The 20,073-nt window shown below is 37.8% G+C and overlaps 2 protein-coding genes and 1 long non-coding RNA gene across 4 annotated transcripts; 2 read left to right on the top strand and 1 right to left on the bottom strand.

Moving 5' to 3' along the window:
• The first annotated feature begins 1,351 nt into the window (after window positions 1–1,351).
• On the top strand, window positions 1,352–3,527 carry dlx5a (distal-less homeobox 5a). Its single transcript, XM_053612992.1, has 3 exons — window positions 1,352–2,016; window positions 2,463–2,647; window positions 2,916–3,527. Exons 1-3 carry the CDS (start codon window positions 1,653–1,655, stop codon window positions 3,225–3,227), a joined length of 861 nt encoding a protein of 286 aa, XP_053468967.1. The 5' UTR covers window positions 1,352–1,652; the 3' UTR covers window positions 3,228–3,527.
• Window positions 3,528–4,099: 572 nt separating this feature from the next.
• dlx6a (distal-less homeobox 6a) lies at window positions 4,100–9,727 on the bottom strand. Its single transcript, XM_053613232.1, has 3 exons — window positions 8,459–9,727; window positions 7,696–7,889; window positions 4,100–7,463 (listed from the first exon to the last, which is right to left on the bottom strand). The coding sequence occupies exons 1-3, from the start codon at window positions 8,760–8,762 to the stop codon at window positions 7,224–7,226; spliced, it is 738 nt and encodes a 245-aa protein (XP_053469207.1). The 5' UTR covers window positions 8,763–9,727; the 3' UTR covers window positions 4,100–7,223.
• On the top strand, window positions 6,310–19,842 carry LOC128600627 (uncharacterized). 2 transcript variants are annotated; one of them, XR_008384581.1, is made up of 2 exons: window positions 6,310–6,398; window positions 19,394–19,842. It is a non-coding gene; the product is annotated as an uncharacterized LOC128600627 (long non-coding RNA). The 2 variants fall into 2 exon arrangements; XR_008384582.1 differs by lacking the exon at window positions 6,310–6,398 and adding an exon at window positions 10,074–10,218.
• Window positions 19,843–20,073: the final 231 nt, after the last annotated feature.

Genomic DNA, 20,073 nt, shown 5'->3' with positions numbered 1-20,073 from the left:
GAGGTGGGTTATTATAAACCAATCTCAGTGCAGGATGCCGGCTACAGCGAGCCAATCCCAGAGCAGGGGGAGGTTATATCGTGCAGGAGGTGGGTTATAGTCGTTATACGGGTGGGAATATTAACTCATTTGAACTCACGTGACGTGATGTATCATACCCGTTCCTAAAAATTAAAGCCATAGCACTAATAAACGTTTTTAATATTAATAAACTTCTTTTTATGCTTGTGATTAGAGCCGTGTCGTTAAACACATGCCAGTACCAAAAGAACCAAACTAGACGAGTAAAGAGTATTCAATGAACTTACGTCATTTCCCGAATTGTTTTGCATTCCGGAGAAATAAAGTGGTTTACTCACGACCCTATAATGAAGCTTATTCTAATAAAACACAGCAGAAGATTTCCCCCATAAAGCTGCAAAATGAAATAATAATAGTAGCCAATATAAAACAAAGAAGCGATGGCTTCCGAATGTTTTTCCTAAGCTTTTCGTGTTTTTTTTTTCACTATTATAATGGTGTTATTTTTAAACGTTCAATATATGTAAATTCATTTGTACTAATTTCAATATATGTGAAAAGGTATTTGGACGAAGCATATCCTATAGGAATTAGACATTTAATTTTATAAGACATAATTTTAAGTGATATTTTAACAGAACATTGAAATACATGACACTGTTTTGTTCGTGCAGAATACTCATCCTAGATGTATTTTTTTTATTTTATTATAAGCCCCTGCTTTGGCTTGAAAGCTACTTTTATCCTCACCACAAGGTGGCAGTATTTTACTGTTAGTCAGTATTTGGTCCAAGAATCTACTGCACTGAACATGAGCGCTACTTCACAGATGGTTTGGTAGCTTATTTTATATTTACAGTATTTGTATTTTGGCTACTTTTTAACTTAACTGATTGTCCTAAGTGCCACCAAACAAACATTTTAAATGGCATTTTTCAAAATGCCATAGCGGTCCTGGTAAAGCGTGAATAATGTCCGCTTGACTGATAGACAGCAACGTGGCGCCTTTAAAAATATTACTTAAATAAATAAATATATATATAAAATAAAATAAAATTTTATATATATATATATATATATATATATATATATATATATATATGTTTACAATATTTTTTTATTTTTTTTTGGAAAAACGCACACACAAGCCGTGATTTAGAAATCATTCAAGCAATTGGACTGTTGGGCTTATGATTGGTTCATACATTCTATTGCTGCATAATAAATAAAGGAAAAAATATATAATGGCTATAGGAGTTAAAATCAATGTCTTAAATACCTTTTTTTTCTAGTGCACTATTTATTTGTAAACAATATACAGTTGAATTTCTTTTCAGACCTTTGAAAATGGTTAATTTTCAGGATTACAGAGTTGTGGCTGTTGTGTGTGCGTTTTGGCCAATGGAGCAGGATCGTGGATCCTCCCTGCAGTGCGTAACAGCGCAGTTGAGGATTTAACCAAGTCTTTGCTCCGGGGTTTAGAGCAGTCTTCAAGAGAGCGCCGACGCCTGCACTTACACACACTCACACTCAGACACACGCGCGCACACACACACACCCACACCCACACACACACACACACACGATGGCAGTGTAAACTTCAGGTCCGTAGAGAGTCAGGACACGGCGCTATGACTGGAGTATTCGACAGAAGGATTCCTAGTTTCAAGCCTGCAGATTTCCAGAACGCCTTTCAGCTTTCCGCCATGCATCACCCGTCTCAGGAATCTCCCACTCTTCCCGAGTCTACAGCCACGGATTCAGGCTACTACAGCCCCGCAGGAGGGGTTCACCACGGCTACTGTTCACCCAACTCCAGCTCGTATGGGAAACCTCTGAACAGCTATCCGTACCAGTATCACGGAGCCAATGGACCTGCTGCTGGAAACTATTCCGCGAAATCTTACGCTGACTATGGCTCGTACCCGACTTCTGCCTACCATCATCAATATGCCGGAACGTACAGCAGAGTGCAATCACAGCCGAGCCCGCAAGGTAACACTTATTTAAAGTTTTATTTATTATAATTTTTTAAAATATCCCATTTTATTTTATTTATTTTCACACCGTTTTATGCAAAAGTCTTGACGAAAATGACTGCAAAATTGTTTAAAGGGTTATTGTGAGATTTTCAGTCTGCATGTAGAAAATTCGTTTGTGCAATTATATCCCTTTTTTTTTTTAGGAAAGTAATAAAACACTTAGTGTCATTATAGCAAACATTATACCAGGCATTATTTTAACCCCCTATATATATATATATATATATATATATATATATATATATATATATATATATATATATATATATATATATATATATATTTTTTTTTTTTTTCCTAAACGGAAAACATCAAATGCCTTCTTACCATGCAGAAATGTTTCCCCTCCCGACTGCTTATTACTCATGTCTGTTTTCCTTTCTTTCGTATTTGTTGTAGAGAAAGAGACTGTCGAGCCAGAAATAAGAATGGTCAATGGAAAACCCAAGAAAGTCCGCAAACCGCGCACAATTTACTCCAGTTTCCAGCTGGCGGCTTTGCAGAGGCGCTTTCAGAACACTCAGTACCTCGCGCTGCCGGAGAGAGCCGAGCTGGCCGCGTCTCTGGGGCTCACACAGACACAGGTATGTGCTCACTAGATAGTAAAGTCCCAATATTTACTATTTTACTGAAATATGAAAATTCATTAAATATAAAACAATCTTATTGTTTCTTATTATATTGGTAAAATAACAATACCTAATAATACCTATTAGACTGATAGCACTCTACTTTTTTTCTGTTGTTATTATTATTATTATTATTATTATTATTATTATTATTATTATTGCACTGTTTCACTGTCTGTTTTTACTTATTCTTGTTTCCCTTGTGTATTTCCTTCCTCCGCAGGTGAAAATCTGGTTTCAAAACAAAAGGTCTAAACTGAAGAAGATCATGAAGAACGGAGATCTGCCTCCCCCGGAGCACAGCCCCAGTTCCAGCGACCCGATGGCGTGTAACTCCCCTCAGTCTCCGGTTGTGTGGGACTCACAGGCTCCTTCCAGACCTCACCACCAAGCCCAAAATATCAACACAGCCACCTCCTCGTTTTTGGAAAACACCGGCTCTTGGTTTTCCTCCGCCGGTCCGGTGAATTCCCATCTCCAGGCCCCCAATTCGTTACAACACTCTCTGGCTCTCGGATCAGGAACGTTGTACTGAAATTTGTGTTAATACTCGGTTGTATCGGACTGATGTTTAATTTTTTTTTCCTTTCTGAAGAATATGCAATGTACTGATTTGACAGTCACAGAGAAAAAAAAAAACGTGTATAATGTGTAAATGTGTGCATGTAATTTATTTGCATTTCGAAGACTTATTAAATGTTTTTCATGGACTACAGACCCACACATTTCTCAATGGTGCCTTAAATTGAAACCTCAACGCTTGTCATACCTGGACGTGCCATATATTTAAGAGCAACGTACAATAAATATAGGAATTACGTGTTTTCTCTTTAAATTTACTCTTTGAGTCTGTCATATTTTTTTTTACACAACTGTTAAATAGGTCATTTATGTTAAAACGGAACACTCGTCCACTAGGTCTCTCGCTATAAAATATCTGATGAAGCATTTTTTGAAGACACCTTTACATTTTCTGAATTTAGTGTGGTATTTGGTACATGGATATGAGATGGTCCCGGACTTCTAATGAGTCCAAGATTAAACTTGAATTACAAATGGTCCTGATCATATAAATTATATTAACGATGCAGTAGACCTATGCCAGATCTAGGCCTATAAAGTCGAGATGTCCAAAGATGCAATTATTTAGCATGCTAGTCGTTATGGAGTTTTAACACTGCTTCTCGCTGTGTCCAGATCCCATTAACACAATTCCGTATATCCTTCAGGGCATTATGGTTTAATCGAATAGTGCTGTTTCGGGATATGTTAGGTTATATTATTATTATTATTATTATTATTATTATTATTATTATTATTATTATTATTATTATTATTATTATACAATACAGTTAAAAAGACTTGTACTAATTGAACTAATGATCGGTCTATCTAATTATCTATAATAGCTTATTTAGTAGGCCTACCAGAGATAGTTTTCCATTCTTTACGATAAACATAGCTTATAAATATTGAAAGCATTTAGGATATTAGACTATGGATTTCAGAATGTAAAACAATCATTAAAAAAATAGTGGTGTACATCTCTCTGTTTTTAATTTTTGAGAATGATATGAAAGAGACTCCTTTTGAGGACTCAGCCATTTCCTGCTACAATTCAGCTCCCACAGATCATCATCTTATAACGCATAAATCACGGAAATGTGAACGTTTAATCAAATCTGTATGACAACACAAGTGCATCGTAAAAAAAAACAAAAAAATCATAAAACATCACAGTAGGACATCAAATAAATATTTAGGCCTATGTCTGCAGGTATTCGGTTATACACAACTATCTACCTCGTGCCTATACGGATATAAATATTATAGTGTACAATATCTTAATTGTCAGTAAATTTGAGGTTACACGTGTATGCGTGTATGCTCGTCACTATCCTTCAAATCCACCTCTCTCTTGCTTTCTCTCTCTCTCTCGTACGCACACAGATACACACACACACACACACACACACACACACACACACACACACACTAACAACAATAGCGTTATTTTTTCAACTAAAATCTGTAGTATTATAGGCTAATAAACGGAGGAAATGAAAGATATCATACAAGCTGCAAATTCACGATGTGCAAGATTTACAAAAAGTAAAACTGGTATTAGGATTATTATGTTGATTCTTGATTATCCTCTAAAGCATTCACACACACACACACACACACACACACACACACACACACACACACACACACACACACACACACTTACTTCCTATGCCATTATATCGAGAGCCTTGTTAAATTCCAACTGACCATTTTCCACTCAGCGAATCCCTCCGCAAATGGTGTATGAATAATGACAGTTAGCTTCAACTGTATAACGCTCAACAATAATTATACTTCCACCAGGATTAGGGGTCCATTATCATAATCTGGACATTTACAATTATCTATAATTTGCAAAGATGCGCTTGGTTCTTGATTGCAGAAGGCTTTTTCTGGCTCACCATCGCTAAACAGTGACAGTAATAACGGTTAATTTTGCGGCCAATATATAAGAGGTGTTGGGCTGTGCAAAACACTTTCACACCTGAATTTGCTTACTCAACCACGAGCAGTGCATGGGACTGTCCGTATTTCATGCGGGATCTGCACCGAAACCACGGCCTCCGTCCGGCTATGGAGGTAAGCAATGTCTTAATGTCTTTTGGCGTAGTGGAGTAGAGAGCTGTGGTGTCTGTCTGAGGCGTGCTGATACTTGATCACAGACAGTGCTGAGGGAAACAGGCTATCTTTCAAATGCAAAATCGTCGTGTCAAGTAAACTATTACGATTCTCTCTCTCTCTCTCTCCCTCTCTCTCTCTCCCTTTCTCTCTCTCCCGTTCTCTTTTCTCTCCTCCTCTCTCTTCTTGTCTTGTCACATTGTCCTACCCTCTACTGTTTCACTATTAATTGTCCCTGTGTGTATGTCTCTATCTAGTTACATCTTCATCTGTGTTTATTTTATTTTTTTTAAGCATTTGAATTATTTTCAAAAACTATTTTTATCGATATTCGCAAAGTTGCGTAAACCCCATGGCGGAGACACAGGGCCTACAATATTTCAGCATCTCATTCCATAAATGCGAAATATCTAAATGAACCATACCAAATCCACTCCGATCAGAAAAGTGTTTAAAAAATCAAGCTCCATTTGTGCGCCTGCATGGGGCATCCACAGGTTTGACAGCTGCAGGGGCTTCTCCTCTCCCCTATTCAACACTGTAATTTCAGATAATATCCCGAGCGTTCACCCTTGTCAGCAATTTGTACATGAATAACCGAATAATTTCGTCTTTTTGTTTCGTCTTTGCTACCTCAAATCCAAATAAAGATGCCTTTCAGTATTAAAAGTGGTAGAAAATTACAGGTAATTATCTTTGACGGTAAAAACGCTGTAATCAGCGGGCTACATCAAAAATTACCCTAATTATGTCTGCATTTATGAGAATAGGAAAAAAACCTTCACTTGGATAAAACCCATAAATTGTCCCAAATATCTCCTTCATATTGAACGAGACTGCAGCTGGGTGCTTTGTTCGGGATCGATCCTGTGGCGAATGGTATTCAGCGTTTCGCACATCAAGACAGGGAGAGAGGGGGAAAAACATTTTGTCAATACTGTAATGATTGAGACAGAGTAGATGGACAAGATGCCGTTCTATATTATAGGAAAAACTCGATGAGAGAAGACCAACTATGGTAAGCCATTTTGTTACTTCTTTAGATTATACCACCCGTATATTCTCTATAGGCCTATAACACCAAGAGTTAGTGTTATTTTGAATGAATCTATGTAAAAGGAGAGAAATTCTTTACATGTCAAGAATAGCATTTAATGAACGCTAAAGGCTTAATTAACAATGTAATCTACTAAATAATAATAATAATAAAAGAACAGATTTGAATAAAAAAAAAACTTAAATCACCATTCAAATGTCTGTAATGTTAAAAAAAAAGAGAAAAACTAAAAAACAAATAAAATAATAATAATAATAATAAATCAAGGGCATGACGCATTGTTTGAAGCCATGTTTTTTTACTCGATTTATGACAAAACATAAAAAGTATTTTACAACTAAAATTAGACAACATATTTACAAGCGATTTGCTTTCTTTTGCTTGATGAAAAACATGTATTCATAACGCAAAGACCGCAAATTTTTTTTTTTTTTTAGTTCGTTTTCACATGTGACACATGGGTTATTTGAAAAGGCGTCAGTGTTTCTTTCCGCTTCCACTTTTGTCCCATGCTGGTGATGGAGCTATGTGTTTGGTTTACAAGTCAACAGATATAACTGGCGGGTTGTTAAATCAATCCCATTTGAGTTGCAACAGTTTAGATCCACTGTCCGCCACGCAAGAGATCATTGTTTATCCTTCACATGAAACTTCCCACAGAAAAAATGTCCTCAGTTTGTATTTTACAGATGGCAATGTGGGTCACTGTTGTTATCACTGCGCTGGGAGAAACTAAACGAGGGTCAGCGGCGAGGCCTCGGGCCTATACCGCCAATGATTCGCAGCCTATCTCTGCATAGAGTCCTGATGAGGTGAGGAGTACCAGTGTGAGTAGCCGGGCATGTAGCTGTTGGCAGACATGTTCACTCCCTTGGAAGACGCGGACACGTCCCATATGGGAGGGATGGCCGGAGAGCGCGGGGACAGAGCGATGGAGCCCGGCAGCGGGTCACTCTCATGGGGATTACTGCCTTGCTTCAGCAGCTTCTTAAACTTCGACCTTTTGTTCTGGAACCAGATTTTTACCTGAAATACAAGGCAAACAAGCACAGACATTAATTCTTTGTATAGTGTTGACATTTGATTAAAACCACTGATAGCAGAGCGCAAAATATGCTGCATTACAGAGAGCTGGATGTTGCAATAATTCAGTTCAATGCAATACCAGAAAATATGCAGAAAATATAATATATTCAGCGTCTGCATCAGGATATACATTCATAACTAGATTTCCTGCATGCTGAGAGGAAAAGCTCACCTGTGTCTGTGTGAGCCCGAGGGAAGCCGCCAGCTCCGCGCGCTCCGGCAGGGCAAGATACTGGGTTTGCTGGAATCTGTGGTTTAATGCCTGAAGCTGCAAACTGGAATAAATCGTCCTCGGCTTTCGAATCTTCTTGCCTTTCCCGTTGAAACGTATTTCTCCGTTTTCAATCACTGTTGTTTTCTGCTGTTCTGGAAAGGGTAACATTGCGTTGGTAGGAGAATCATGATTCAGATTTTTATTCATGTTCATTAGGGCCAAGCACAATTTTTCAGCATGATAAATAAGGAAACTATAAGCATGACATATGATAAAATAATAAAACCAAATATTAATTTCTTATGTAAAGCTACATGGACTGACTTAATTTAATTGGATGCTAATTACAGTTCGCTATGGATGGGGGTAAAAATCGGCAGTGTTTAGTCTATAACAAATCTGTTTCACGAGCTCACGGTTGTTGTTATTAAAAGCAGAAAACGAAGCAATGACTAAAAGCCCATCTCTGTGCCGCAAAACCAGACAAAGGACAATAGGCGCACTCGGGATTGCAATACGCCTTAAATACGAGCATTAAAAAAAAAATTACAACTCTAGCTGCTTAATTCTATTTGCGCTATAATTCGCATATATACACGGATTTGTGTCGCAAACAACTCGGTTGTCGCAAACAAGCCTGAGTAATAACGCAAGAATGACTTTGGCCTAATTAAACACTGAAAACAAATAAGCGACTGTAGGAATGTAAAAGTGCGCTTACCTGTGTCTAACCTCGTCTGTGTGCCGGCGGCGTTATTATGGTAGGACGGCAGGTATGGACTGTGGTGCGGATGGCTCATGTACGAGTATGGTAGCGACCTGTTATACGAGTTTGAGCCTGAATACGGAGAGTTGTCGTGCTGGTGAGCGTGGGAGCCGGAATGGAGGCAGTGGAGCGGGTAGTGGCTGGCGGCCATCGACGGAGAGCTCTGCTGCGAGTGCGACTGCTGACCAAACTCCATGAAAGCCGATTTTGACGAGTCCTGAGCCTCCAGACCGTCAGCCATCGTAGTCATGGTCATCATCAAATTTTCTGCCTTGAGAGTACTTACTCCCCCCCTCCCGTCTCTCAAGCCCAAATAGGTCCTGTTGTGGTGTTCTTTCCCCCTTGTTTAGAGAATGCTGCCTTATTACTCCGAAATGCCTCTTTTTTCTCCCTTCCGTTTTTCTCACGCAGTATGGCGAAAGGTGGGCTTGAGTAAAGGCAGGAGATTATAAGGTGGATTCTGTTAAATTTGAGTCCTTGCTTCTAGACTTGATGCAGACACTACAAGTAAAATGGTTTGTCTCCAAAGGGCAGCGCCTTCCTATTGGTCACTCAACCTCACGTCATCAGTTCTCTGCTTAGCTGAGACTTTACAGCGAGTTAACCTATCTTAACTGCTCTATGAGGAGGATAATAACGGTGGGGTATCCCTCGGTAGTTCACAAAACAATTACTTGTAAATATGATTTTAAAGACAAGAAGGGTTTGAAAGGTGTGATCACCACAATAACAGGTTATAACAGCGTCTGATCTGATTAAGTTGCCTTAATGAGCCAGTGAGCTGATGATCAGGGTAGGCTATATTACAATCGTGTTAAAGCTGGCACTATAATTTTACGAATAGAGCAATCGTTTAGAGTATTGCGAATTATGATCAATTATTAAGAGAGTAGCCTAATCTGAACACTTCCGTAACGAATTCGTATAAACTTAATTGTTAACTGCGTAATTACGCGATGCGTGCTAGCTCTATCGTAATTACGCACAAGTCACAGTCCAAGGTTCTGTCATTGGATGTCCCGGCTAACTGACAGCATTTCCCCGCTGCAATCAGGAGCTCGTTACAGTTGAAAATGTATGTAAATTGCACATGCAGTTAGTGGTTTGGCAAATCGCGTTCACATTATAAACCACGCTGTAAATACACACTGCAACGCTCACTTAATTCACATTTCACATCGTTTCATTTTTATGGTCAACACGTTACTTCATAATATGGCGTTCATTTACTTTAAATGGTGATGAAAAACTAATTATAGTCGCAATCAGTTATATCCAAATCCCATTTGATTACCCGCTACACTGTATTCAAATTGCTCCAATAAAATTGTGAACAATTCATCTGTAATGATTATGGACGAAGTTTATTTTTGGAGGTGGAATAAAAGTAGATATAGCATAAATTATCCGCTAATTATACGCCAGTGTCGCCTCAATTATCCTCTTATCAAAAATGGTCGTCTAAATGCAGCGTTTAGTTTCAATTTTCTCCCTTTCTGTAACAAGAACTTGGTACCTTGCTATTATTGCCAGGGTTGTTATTTACTTTGCGGGATTTAAAAGTGCACAAGCGGCCTGGATAACCACTCTCCGTGAACGGACGAGCAGAGACACAGCGCCAGCTGATCGTCCAAAAGCTCGCATTGTTGGATTTTTCACTTATTTCTGCTTGCAACAGAACATAGCTGGAATTTGTATTTAAGACGTTATGGCAGGTAAGGGACAAGAGCTTGTATGATCTATCGCAGATTGATTATGGACCTCAAAACTGGTATTTTTTATGATATTATTTTGCCTTCAGCAGCTGTCATTTTAATGTAATAGTGTATTAGAGCCTCTGTTAGAACCAGTTAGAGCCTCTGTTAGAACCAGTTAGAACCTCTGTTAGAACCAGTTAGAACCTCTGTTAGAACCAGTTAGAACCTCTGTTAGAACCAGTTAGAGCCTCTGTTAGAACCAGTTTTTCGATTTTTTTTTTTCAACGACCCGAGAGGGAAACCAGACACAAACAGGCCTATTCTCTAATCACCAGTGAATGGTACAAACTAAACTTTCAATTCTGCTTTGTTGCCTGTACTTTAGGCGTGTAATAGGCTGAGACGTAGCGCTTCATTACCTTTGCTTTTGTCTCTTGTGTGAAATGACAAACCATTGCGATAAAAACACGTTTTAATTATATTCCATAGCTTATACAGCCTTTTTTATGCATAATTAATATCATCTTATTGCATATCTTTTATATGTATATATATATATGCCTGCATACACGCCAATAAAAACGCACTTTTTTTAGACAACAGCTAGCCTATAAGACCTTATAGTATATAGGGGATCTCAGTTTCCAGCAACAGAAGAAAGTCTATGTAGGCTAAAGAAGATTTATAGCATTCTATAAATAAAGTAACTAGCAGGCCTGAATTAAGTACAATTATTATTTCATTAAAAAAAAATCTTATTATATTCTGGGCTTAAATTTTAGACTGTATGATATTTGAGTACTGTGTGGCCTCAGCTATAGAATTATGGTGAAATAGCATTTAATTCGAGCAGCCAAAACACAGAATCACTCAGTCAAATCACTCACTAAAATCACTGACTAAAACCACTCAGTAAAATCACTGACTAAAACCACTCACTAAAATCACTGACTAAAATCACTCACTAAAATCACTGACTAAAATCACTCACTAAAATCACTGACTAAAATCACTGAATAAAATCACTCACTAAAATCACTGAATAAAATCACTGAATAAAATCACTCAGGTGTATCACAAGGCTTTAGTTTCAGGCAACTCCATACTATTGGTAATTTACAGGTGTCATAACAATTATTTTCATGAAAAAAAAGGAAAACATTTTAAAATTATTTTATGGCTTATAATAGTAACAGAGATCAGTATTTGTGATAGGCCTGTTTATATTTATGTCAGTAGAGGATACCAGCAACACAACAGCAACAACAACACATTATTATTATAAATATTAAGAATAGTATAATAAAGCTAACAATAACAACAACAACAACAATAATAATAATAATAAGAGGAAGTATTATTATTATTATTATTATTATTATTATTGTTGTTGTTGTTGTTGTTGTTGTTGTTGTACAAATATTCAGAATTAGATATAAAAGGTTTGACTGTATTCTGTGTATTAGGCCTAGTGTGTACATATGTATACCTGTATTCTCCATATCATCGAGTGTTAACACTCTGCTCATGTGAAACATTCATTCTCTAACAGGAGCTTGGAATTTTCCAGCAGCTATCAATCTATTGCTTGGCTGTATTCGGATTGTGTACGGTCTGTTTCAGGATTTTTAGGACACGTTTTGGGGTCGAAACCATCAGAAATATTTAATGCGGGTCTCCTCTCCTGAGCTCAGCCCCACTGCCTGTAACGCCATCATGCATGAATTCACATCGCTGCGGGGGAAAGGAACTGGCGCGGGAAAGCTGATGAAGGCTGACTTTGCATCGGGATTTAAATGACTATAGTCAAGATTTAGAGCTAAATAGCATAACAGTTGTCATAACCGTGGTCATCAAGTAGCTTTCTGGAGAAAACCCGAACTGGAGAAGATGCGCATGTGAAGCTGATATGGAGTCGCGCTTTAGTCTGACAATTCATACAAACGACAGAAATAATCTTTCTAGGCTTTAAACAACCCGTGCTTTAAATCGAGATAATATTAGACACGCAATTACGTCGTTATTTTAAATTACTTCAGTGTTTTAGCGACACATGCTGTAGCCTGCACCTGATGGACAGAATATCAGTTTATATGAAATCACTTACATTTCTACTGCAAGTAAATCTGTGCACAGCATTTCTTAACGAATCATATATTCGTTAAGAAATGCTGGCTTGTCGTGTCGTGTCTAGGCCTAGTTCCCATAATTTCCCTAAATTTCACAAAACCTGTCTATGCCCCCCCCCCCCCGCGAAAGAACAAGGAAACACATTTTTTTCCCTCGCAAGAAAATTGGTATAAAAAAAAGAAGAAAAAGAAACAGCTACACTACGTTCATTATGTTCAGAGTAAAACTGCATCCAGCAAAAGGCATACCTCGGCATTAATTTTCGATTCATCTAAATTAAGCTGAAATCTCCTTTATCTTTTGAGAATGTTGAACAAATGAGAACAGTGGGATTTTTTTCGTGGCTCTTTTTCGACTTAATAGAAGACATTATTAGCTCTGACAGCACACAGCTCAGGTCTGGAGGAGAGGATTTTGTAGAGAGATGACAGACAGGAAGGCTAGCAATCATAGGCTCTTTTTTACCCGAATGTACTGTTCGATGCCGTTTATCCTTGATGATAGAAAATTGCTCTGTTGCCAGGACGCGGCTGCTAAAATAGAGGGCAAGAGCAACATTTCCATTTTCCAGTTTGAAAGCCATTGAAATGAATTAGTAAAATGGAAAAAAAAATCCCGTGGTAAACAAAGGCGACAAACAAAGATAGCCTTTTTCTTGAGCTGAGTCCCCTTTCAATTTATGATTTTTCGTTTGCGCCTGTATTCCCGAGGCTTTGAATTCAACAGTTGTAAATGGATCACCCTCCTGATGTGCGTCAGTGGTGATTATTAATTTTGCAATATGATCAGAAAGTACAGTGCATAATTCAATTAAGCTGCTTTTTGCGACCCAGTTACACTGCTCTTTCATATATCATAGATAATTCTAAAAGTCTTAAATAATTGATCGAAATTGCAACCTCTTACTACAATAAAGCGTGGATATAACTGTATAAGGGAAAAGAAAAAAAAAAGCATACAACGTACATACATGTATCTTTTTACCTAAACACGCGAACAAAAGATTTAAACCTGAAACATAACTGCTTCTTAAGGACCACTGATGGATATTTATAGTTTTAATTTAAAAGCCAATAAAAAAAATACACCACATCATGTACCTTCCCAGGTAAAAGATACACAGCCTACTAAAGATACAACAAATGTATATTTCTGGCAACAGAGCAATCTTTCTATCATATATCATATATCCTTATATATCTATATCAAATAGCGTGTCTCTGGAGAGCCGTTGACAATTCTGGGTAACGTATAATGTCCCTAAAAGGAGTTAGTCAGGCTAGTGTGTGTTTTGACAGCTTGAGAACACACCCGAGTGAATAGTGGGTTTGCATGTCATCACAGACACATGCTTTATTGTTGTTTGGGCGCGCAGTGGCCGAGTACCAAGTGTGTTTTAGTAAACACGCGCGTTAAAGTTGCAGCAATCTCATGCATAACTATACATTTCGTTGGTGATAATGTAGAAATAAATGGCTATAAAGCAGCATCTTATAACAAACAGTGAATCCAGTGAACAGTTTTTAGCAGTAGAAGCTCACTAGCAAAAAAAAAAAAAAACATCTTTTTTTTTAGGGGTATTAATTATTTTCATATAACATAAATAACAACGATAACAATGCAGTTAAAAAAAATTCTAAAATAATTATAATAATTATATTATTATTATTATTATTATTATTATTATTATTAGTAGTAGTAGTAGTAGTAGTAGTAGTTGTAGTAGTAGTAGTAGTAGTAGTAGTAGTATTGTATTTATTAAAATAGTAATAATTATTACTATTATTACTTCTACTACTAATAGTAGCCTAGCAGTAGTATAGAATTACTGTTGGTGGTGGTGGTTTAGTGCTTAGTATTACCCCATTAATACATTTTTGTAAACTTACACATTAGTTTCGAATGTCATAAACGCCATATATTCATAATAAAACAGTATTTCATTCTTTCAGCTTAATCAGTTCATCTACTCATGCAACACTCTCGCAAATGAAGGTACCATCACGGGTTTGTAGCTTAAATAATTTGATAGTTTTCCAATAAAATATACCTGCTAAAGATACATCTTATCTTGATGATACTCGACGACAGGGAAAAGTCCAGTTTGGTAGCTACATTTATTTCTGGGAGTAGACATAAGATCATTTAGCCTTTGAAACAGTCCAGGAATGAATGTTGGGAATTAGGACTCTGATTTCAATAACCTCAACAACCCCCACAGCGTTTTCCAGTGAAACCTTTTCAGGGTGCATGATTTATCTGGTAATTTTATTTTGCAGTTGCCTATGTAGTCATCATTTACTACTATGCTAATTCGTCTTTGATCTTCCAAGCAGTCCAGATCCATTGCTGAATTAATATTCAGTGTAGATGCCGTGGTTCTTAGGAAATGGTTTTTGCATATGAGAGTTTAGGCAGGCAGGTGGTTTACTCCGAGGGTGCAGCACTATTAGCCTGTATATCACGCCTGGCTCCATCTGCACGCCTTGCAAGGCTTCACTTATTAGCAGTGCATGCGTGTAACCTATTTGCAATTCTCCTTACCCAACATTGTCTAAACACATGTTCTCACCATTTACCCCTGTATCGAGCACCACAATAGTCATATTCGATATGGATATGTTTTTTGTTTGTTTGTTTGTTTGGGATTTAACTGCAATTTTGCTAACAAATAACCTATATGGTAGCTTCATTGTAAATTATTAGTTTGAATACTACAAAAGCAGCCTCGTAGCATTAATCACATAATGAAAGGCCTGACATGAAGAAAGGAAAATTATCACAGCAATTCTGATGTCTGATCTTATTTAGGCTATGTTATTTAAACTCGGAGTTGAACCCCTCATGTTGACAAATTGCATGGATTTCATTTCTATTTGTAATTTGTAAAACGCTCAAACACAACGAGCTCTAAATGCTCTCTGTCTTCAGATTTATTTCATTGTCGTCATGGTGATCTTCAGGAAACGCAGGCTACGTAAATCAACTCATATAGGCCCAGTTCTATTATTCTAAAAAAAAAAAAAAAAAAATGTATTCAAACGCGAAGGTGTTGGAGGAGCTTAAATTGCGTGTGACTGAACAAGACGTTTCCTTCGTCCGCGTTTGCCGAGACTCAGTGAGGGAGAGGTGAAAACAATGAGGAGCATAAAACACAATTGTGCGCTTGAAACTCAAGACCGGCGTGTGAGATGAGGCGGAAAATGCGGAGAAAACAAGTCACACCTGGTGGACCGCCTCATACCTGCTCAATTCATTCCAGTGCCAGGGTTCTCAGGAGTTCATTATATTTCTCCAGCTACTGTTCATGACTTACTCATCACAAATCCAGAAAAAAAAAGAAATGAGTTCCTACATGAACTCACGAACCTCGCAAAAAAAAAAAACAAACTAAAAAAACACACACACACACACAAAAAAAACCCCCAACCAAACAAACAAACAAAAAAAAAACCACCCAGGAGATTATGTGCGAAGTTAAAAACGGACCCAGATTGGTATCAGTAAAAAGATGCTGCATGAGTGATGACAGTTCCTTCCCAGAAGGATTAAGTAAAAAGATAACATGTCTTAACCCACAAATTGCTGTGTTTGTTTCCAGTAAGCCCACATTAGGCCTGTCCTATTCTTTATGAAAAGTTTTTCAGACATAATCGTATTTATTCACTGAAACTGTTGGTAAGATTAATCTACAGTCTGGTCCAGTTACGGTGCGAATAATAGCAATTGAATTGAATCCCCTAAAATTTTAATCCCCTTAAATTGTTAAATCCCCTATAGACCTGCTATAACACCCTGGTGGTTACAGACCATTAACTTAACCCAATTTAATGCAAAAAAAAAAGAATTGTGAGATATTGATCAATGGTTTAAATGTTGCTACAAATAAGGTGATGCAACATAAATGGGCCATTTGAGAAGATGACTGTTATAAGCCATATAATTTCAGATTTATTAGAGCTTTTCAGACAAAAAGACTTGAAGCTCTTATTTTCATTAGCTGTAAATGCCATTTCAATTCAAGGGTTTTAGACCGTGTCTGTTTTAAACAAAACACAAGCAGGCAATCACACTGATAACTGCCCTTGGAAATGCATCCACCAGAGCGCTTATTCAATCAATACAAGGAGAGAGGGTGTTCGTATAAATAATGAAAACAAGGCAAAGTCATTTTCCACAAAGTAAACCACGTCTCACAGTAATCATAAATAGCTTATCTGCAGAAGTCTGAGGAAACCAGCAAATTATGTTTTTCTGCTCTAGTATGCATTTTAGCTGTGTGCGTACGTGCGTCTGTGTGTGTGTGTGTGTGTGTGTGTGTGTGTTTGTGCATGTAGCCTATATGAAGGTATACAGTGCTGATGTTGAGCTGGATGCAGAAGTTGTGATGGACAAACATTGTACAAGTCTTATTCTGGATGAAAATAGTTTGGATTTGATAAGGGTACACTATGGACATACGGATGGAGTGGCATGAAGTGGGAGGGGAGCTGTCAATCACAAGTCTGCATGAATTGCTGGACTAATTGCCTGCTTTTTTAAGGGCTCCAGAACATGCCACCAAATTAATATAGTGGATTAGGAAAGTGTTGCATTTGTTGAGGTGTTTCTTGGTGAAATGTGTAGATCTTATTGAAATATGTGTAGATCTTAATGAAATATAAGAAGACCCTAGTCATATATTTGGAGATCTAAAATCTTATTGAAATTGTATTGAATTTTATTGGTGGCTATGAGTTTGAAAGTAACATGCTTCAAAAGATTTTTCAGGTACTGATGATGCATCAAGTCACCCAAAGCTGCCTACTGTTCAAAGACAAGCTATTACTGTTTTTAAATACAGTCACCATATGGATGAGACTCTTTAAGTACTACTCTTTCATCTTGTATTGTAGTCTTCCACAGGTGTCTGCTCCTCTTTTATCTGAGATGAGCGACATTTTCTGTCCATTAGCAAATTTAGGCCACATAGCTTTTAATACCAAACTATTTACACCTCATGACTGTGCATAAAAGCCTAGATAAAACAAGGTCATCGGGTCTGCCTGAGAAAAACATTTTAGAATCCTGTCTATTGATTGAATATGATGGCTTCATCACCCACACTCACCTCCCTGAGAGTGACGTGCATCCATACCGCCCCCCACAGCTCCTTCCTCCCTGCTGCTGGTTGGTTTCTACAGCTGCGGTGTGTGAGAAATGACCAGAGAATTGGCCTCTGGGATAGCAGCAAGCCATCCTGGTGCTATTAGGCTTGTGGCTAATAATAGGTGTTTCAGTCTGGGGGAAGATCAATCAGGGGGAATCATAGGGAATGTTCTGAGGAGCACTTTTACACATCTGTCCAGATGGATGAAATTACACTTGTCTGTTTTTAGCTGTATTACTCTTAAATTGGTTGTCTACTTTTTTTTTTTCTTGCTCTCTTTCTCTCGCCGCTCATTCATGTGTCAGTGGTCTGCTAAAAGGATTGGGTGCTAAACTCCCTGTCATTTTAGTATTTTCCTTATGCACGTCCCCCGTCTGCACACCTTCAATTTATTTACTTACTTGCATCTGAACAAGAGACGAATAATGTCTCTTGAGATTTTCCTTCTTGTGAAGAGGTTAATTGCAAAGCAGTGAATGGAACACATCTTGCATCTGTTTGAAACATTTTAAGCTGTCATAAATAAATATTGTTTTCATATGAAAACCATTGATGACATAATAATCTAAATGAATATATTGGTGTTTTATAACATATGCATATCATTTTTTATGATTAGAAATTAATCATTGCTTTATGAATCTTTTCTAGTGGTTTAATTGATTTGCACAAGATCTTACTGTTCTGTGCTATTCATATGCAGATATTCTAATGAGTTGTAAATGTATTCATATACTGGAAACCATCAATGCTCACAACTATTATGGTATGAATATTTAGAAATATTCCTGAAATATGCCTACTGCTGTCATGAGCCATGAGTGTATTGGGCTGTGGAGGTAACCACATGTTGGTAAGACCCCCTGTGATTTAGCACTGCCAGTTAACTGACATGATGTGTCCATCACAGAGGTGTGTGTGGAGACTGAGAGGGGTCATTTACAGACTACAAAATAGCTGCATGCATCTGTGATTTCAGCTCAGTGGCTGACAGCTTGAAATGTTATGTTTGTGAGCGACAGTGTGGCAACTTGTATCGAGTTTTGGCCTTTTCAGCAATGTCTTTTGAGCTTTATGCTGAGTTCAGGAATGATATAACTCTTAGAAATGTGCCAAGTTTGATTTGCTTGTAGTACGAATTCGTATAAGTATCCCTGACACTGTTACAATGGGCTGACACTCACAATATGGTACTCAGTGAAATTACCACTCAAAGACACTCAGCGGGACTTTTTTTAACAGTGAAAATGAATACTGTACATCATTGTTGTTTTTTTTTTTTTTGCTTGCAGGGAGCCTGATTTGAGATGTTCTTCTGTTGTTGATTGCTCAACACTGAGAGATATTTCAAGGGCTCAGAGAGCTGACTGAGGAGAAGTCTTTTGAAAGAGCAAAGCCCGATGACCAGGCGAAGGAAATCAAGGCTCCCTAGCGTGTCGCCTTAGCAACGGGGGAAAATTAGCATTGACTTCCGAGCAAGCCTACAAAACTAGGCTTCAGGATATTTTTTTTTTTTTTTTACATCTTGAAAAGTGACAATCAAAGAATATCTAAAGACATGCTTCCACTTCCATTTATATTGAAATCAGCTTCTTTCTTTTTCCTACTGCCAGAACACAAAAAGTCTTAATGTATGTATTTTTGCTCATTTTACTGTGTTGTGCAGTTTCCCCGCGATGCCCCCTTGCTCATGTTTGCCTCCTGCCGTGGCAAACAGAACACGTTCTTGATAGTGAATGCATTTCAGAGCACTTCCCTACATGAACTAGAGCTGACACTGGCTTTCTCATTCGCAGGCATGGAATTCAGATCTCATGATTGCCAACACGCTTAATGATAACGTCTCCTAGAGTCACAGAAGTATCACACTGATGCACCATCTCTCTCTCTTTCCCTCTCTTCATCACATTGCAGGGAATTCATTGGAGTCCAAACTGCAGAACCCACAACTAAGCCCATCAGGAGCCGTTATTCAGAGAAATGAAGTGCAGATTGTTTGTGCCGACGCATGAAGCTGCTTGGTGTATCCTCTCATCACAAGCAAGCTGCACTGCCATGTAGGAACAAGCAGGAATACATTAAAAGGTAATGAGAGATCAGTCAGAAGAGGGTCATGCAGGGCACTGTTTGGCATCGCCATTGCTGGGATAGAGCTTTCAGCGTGACTGCCTTGTTGTCTCTGTTGAGGAGCCAGAAGGGGTGGAGTTCAACAACGTTCCTCATGGCAACAGTTGCTAAGCCTTGCTTCTTGTTGATGTGGTTATTTGTAAATCAAAACTGGGTGCAAGAGATTAGCAAGCATTGTATATATGTATGTTATTTCACATATTAACTATGATTTGAATAAATATTATCATCCAAGACCGTTCAGACACTGTGTGCCATTTACTCTAGTGTAATTATGTTGCGTGAGAAGCTTAAAAATGACCATGAACTACAGAATGCTAATGAGTAATATTATTCACCACGCACAGCAGATATTACATTTATTATTATTTTTTTTTGTGAAGCCACAATAGTTTTAGTTAAGTAATGAGCTGATGATTGCACCCCTGAGAGATTAAACATTTCCAAATATTTCTGCAAAAGCACCG

This window comes from Ictalurus furcatus, chromosome 24, assembly GCF_023375685.1.
Source record: "Ictalurus furcatus strain D&B chromosome 24, Billie_1.0, whole genome shotgun sequence".
Taxonomy (NCBI): domain Eukaryota; kingdom Metazoa; phylum Chordata; class Actinopteri; order Siluriformes; family Ictaluridae; genus Ictalurus; species Ictalurus furcatus.
The sequence above is the reverse complement of the archived record's forward strand: the minus strand, read 5'-3'. Positions and strand labels throughout refer to the sequence as shown.

Bases quoted from the DNA above. Each gene is read 5' to 3' on its own strand.
- dlx5a (XM_053612992.1), top strand. From the start codon at position 1,653: ATGACTGGAGTATTCGACAGAAGGATTCCTAGTTTCAAGCCTGCAGAT. The intron at 2,017-2,462 runs GTAACACTTATT...TATTTGTTGTAG, and splicing joins ATCACAGCCGAGCCCGCAAG to AGAAAGAGACTGTCGAGCCA. The intron at 2,648-2,915 runs GTATGTGCTCAC...CTTCCTCCGCAG, and splicing joins TGGGGCTCACACAGACACAG to GTGAAAATCTGGTTTCAAAA.
- dlx6a (XM_053613232.1), bottom strand. From the start codon at position 8,762: ATGATGACCATGACTACGATGGCTGACGGTCTGGAGGCTCAGGACTCG. The intron at 7,890-8,458 runs GTAAGCGCACTT...TACCCTTTCCAG, and splicing joins ACAGACGAGGTTAGACACAG to AACAGCAGAAAACAACAGTG. The intron at 7,464-7,695 runs GTGAGCTTTTCC...CTTGTATTTCAG, and splicing joins TCGGGCTCACACAGACACAG to GTAAAAATCTGGTTCCAGAA.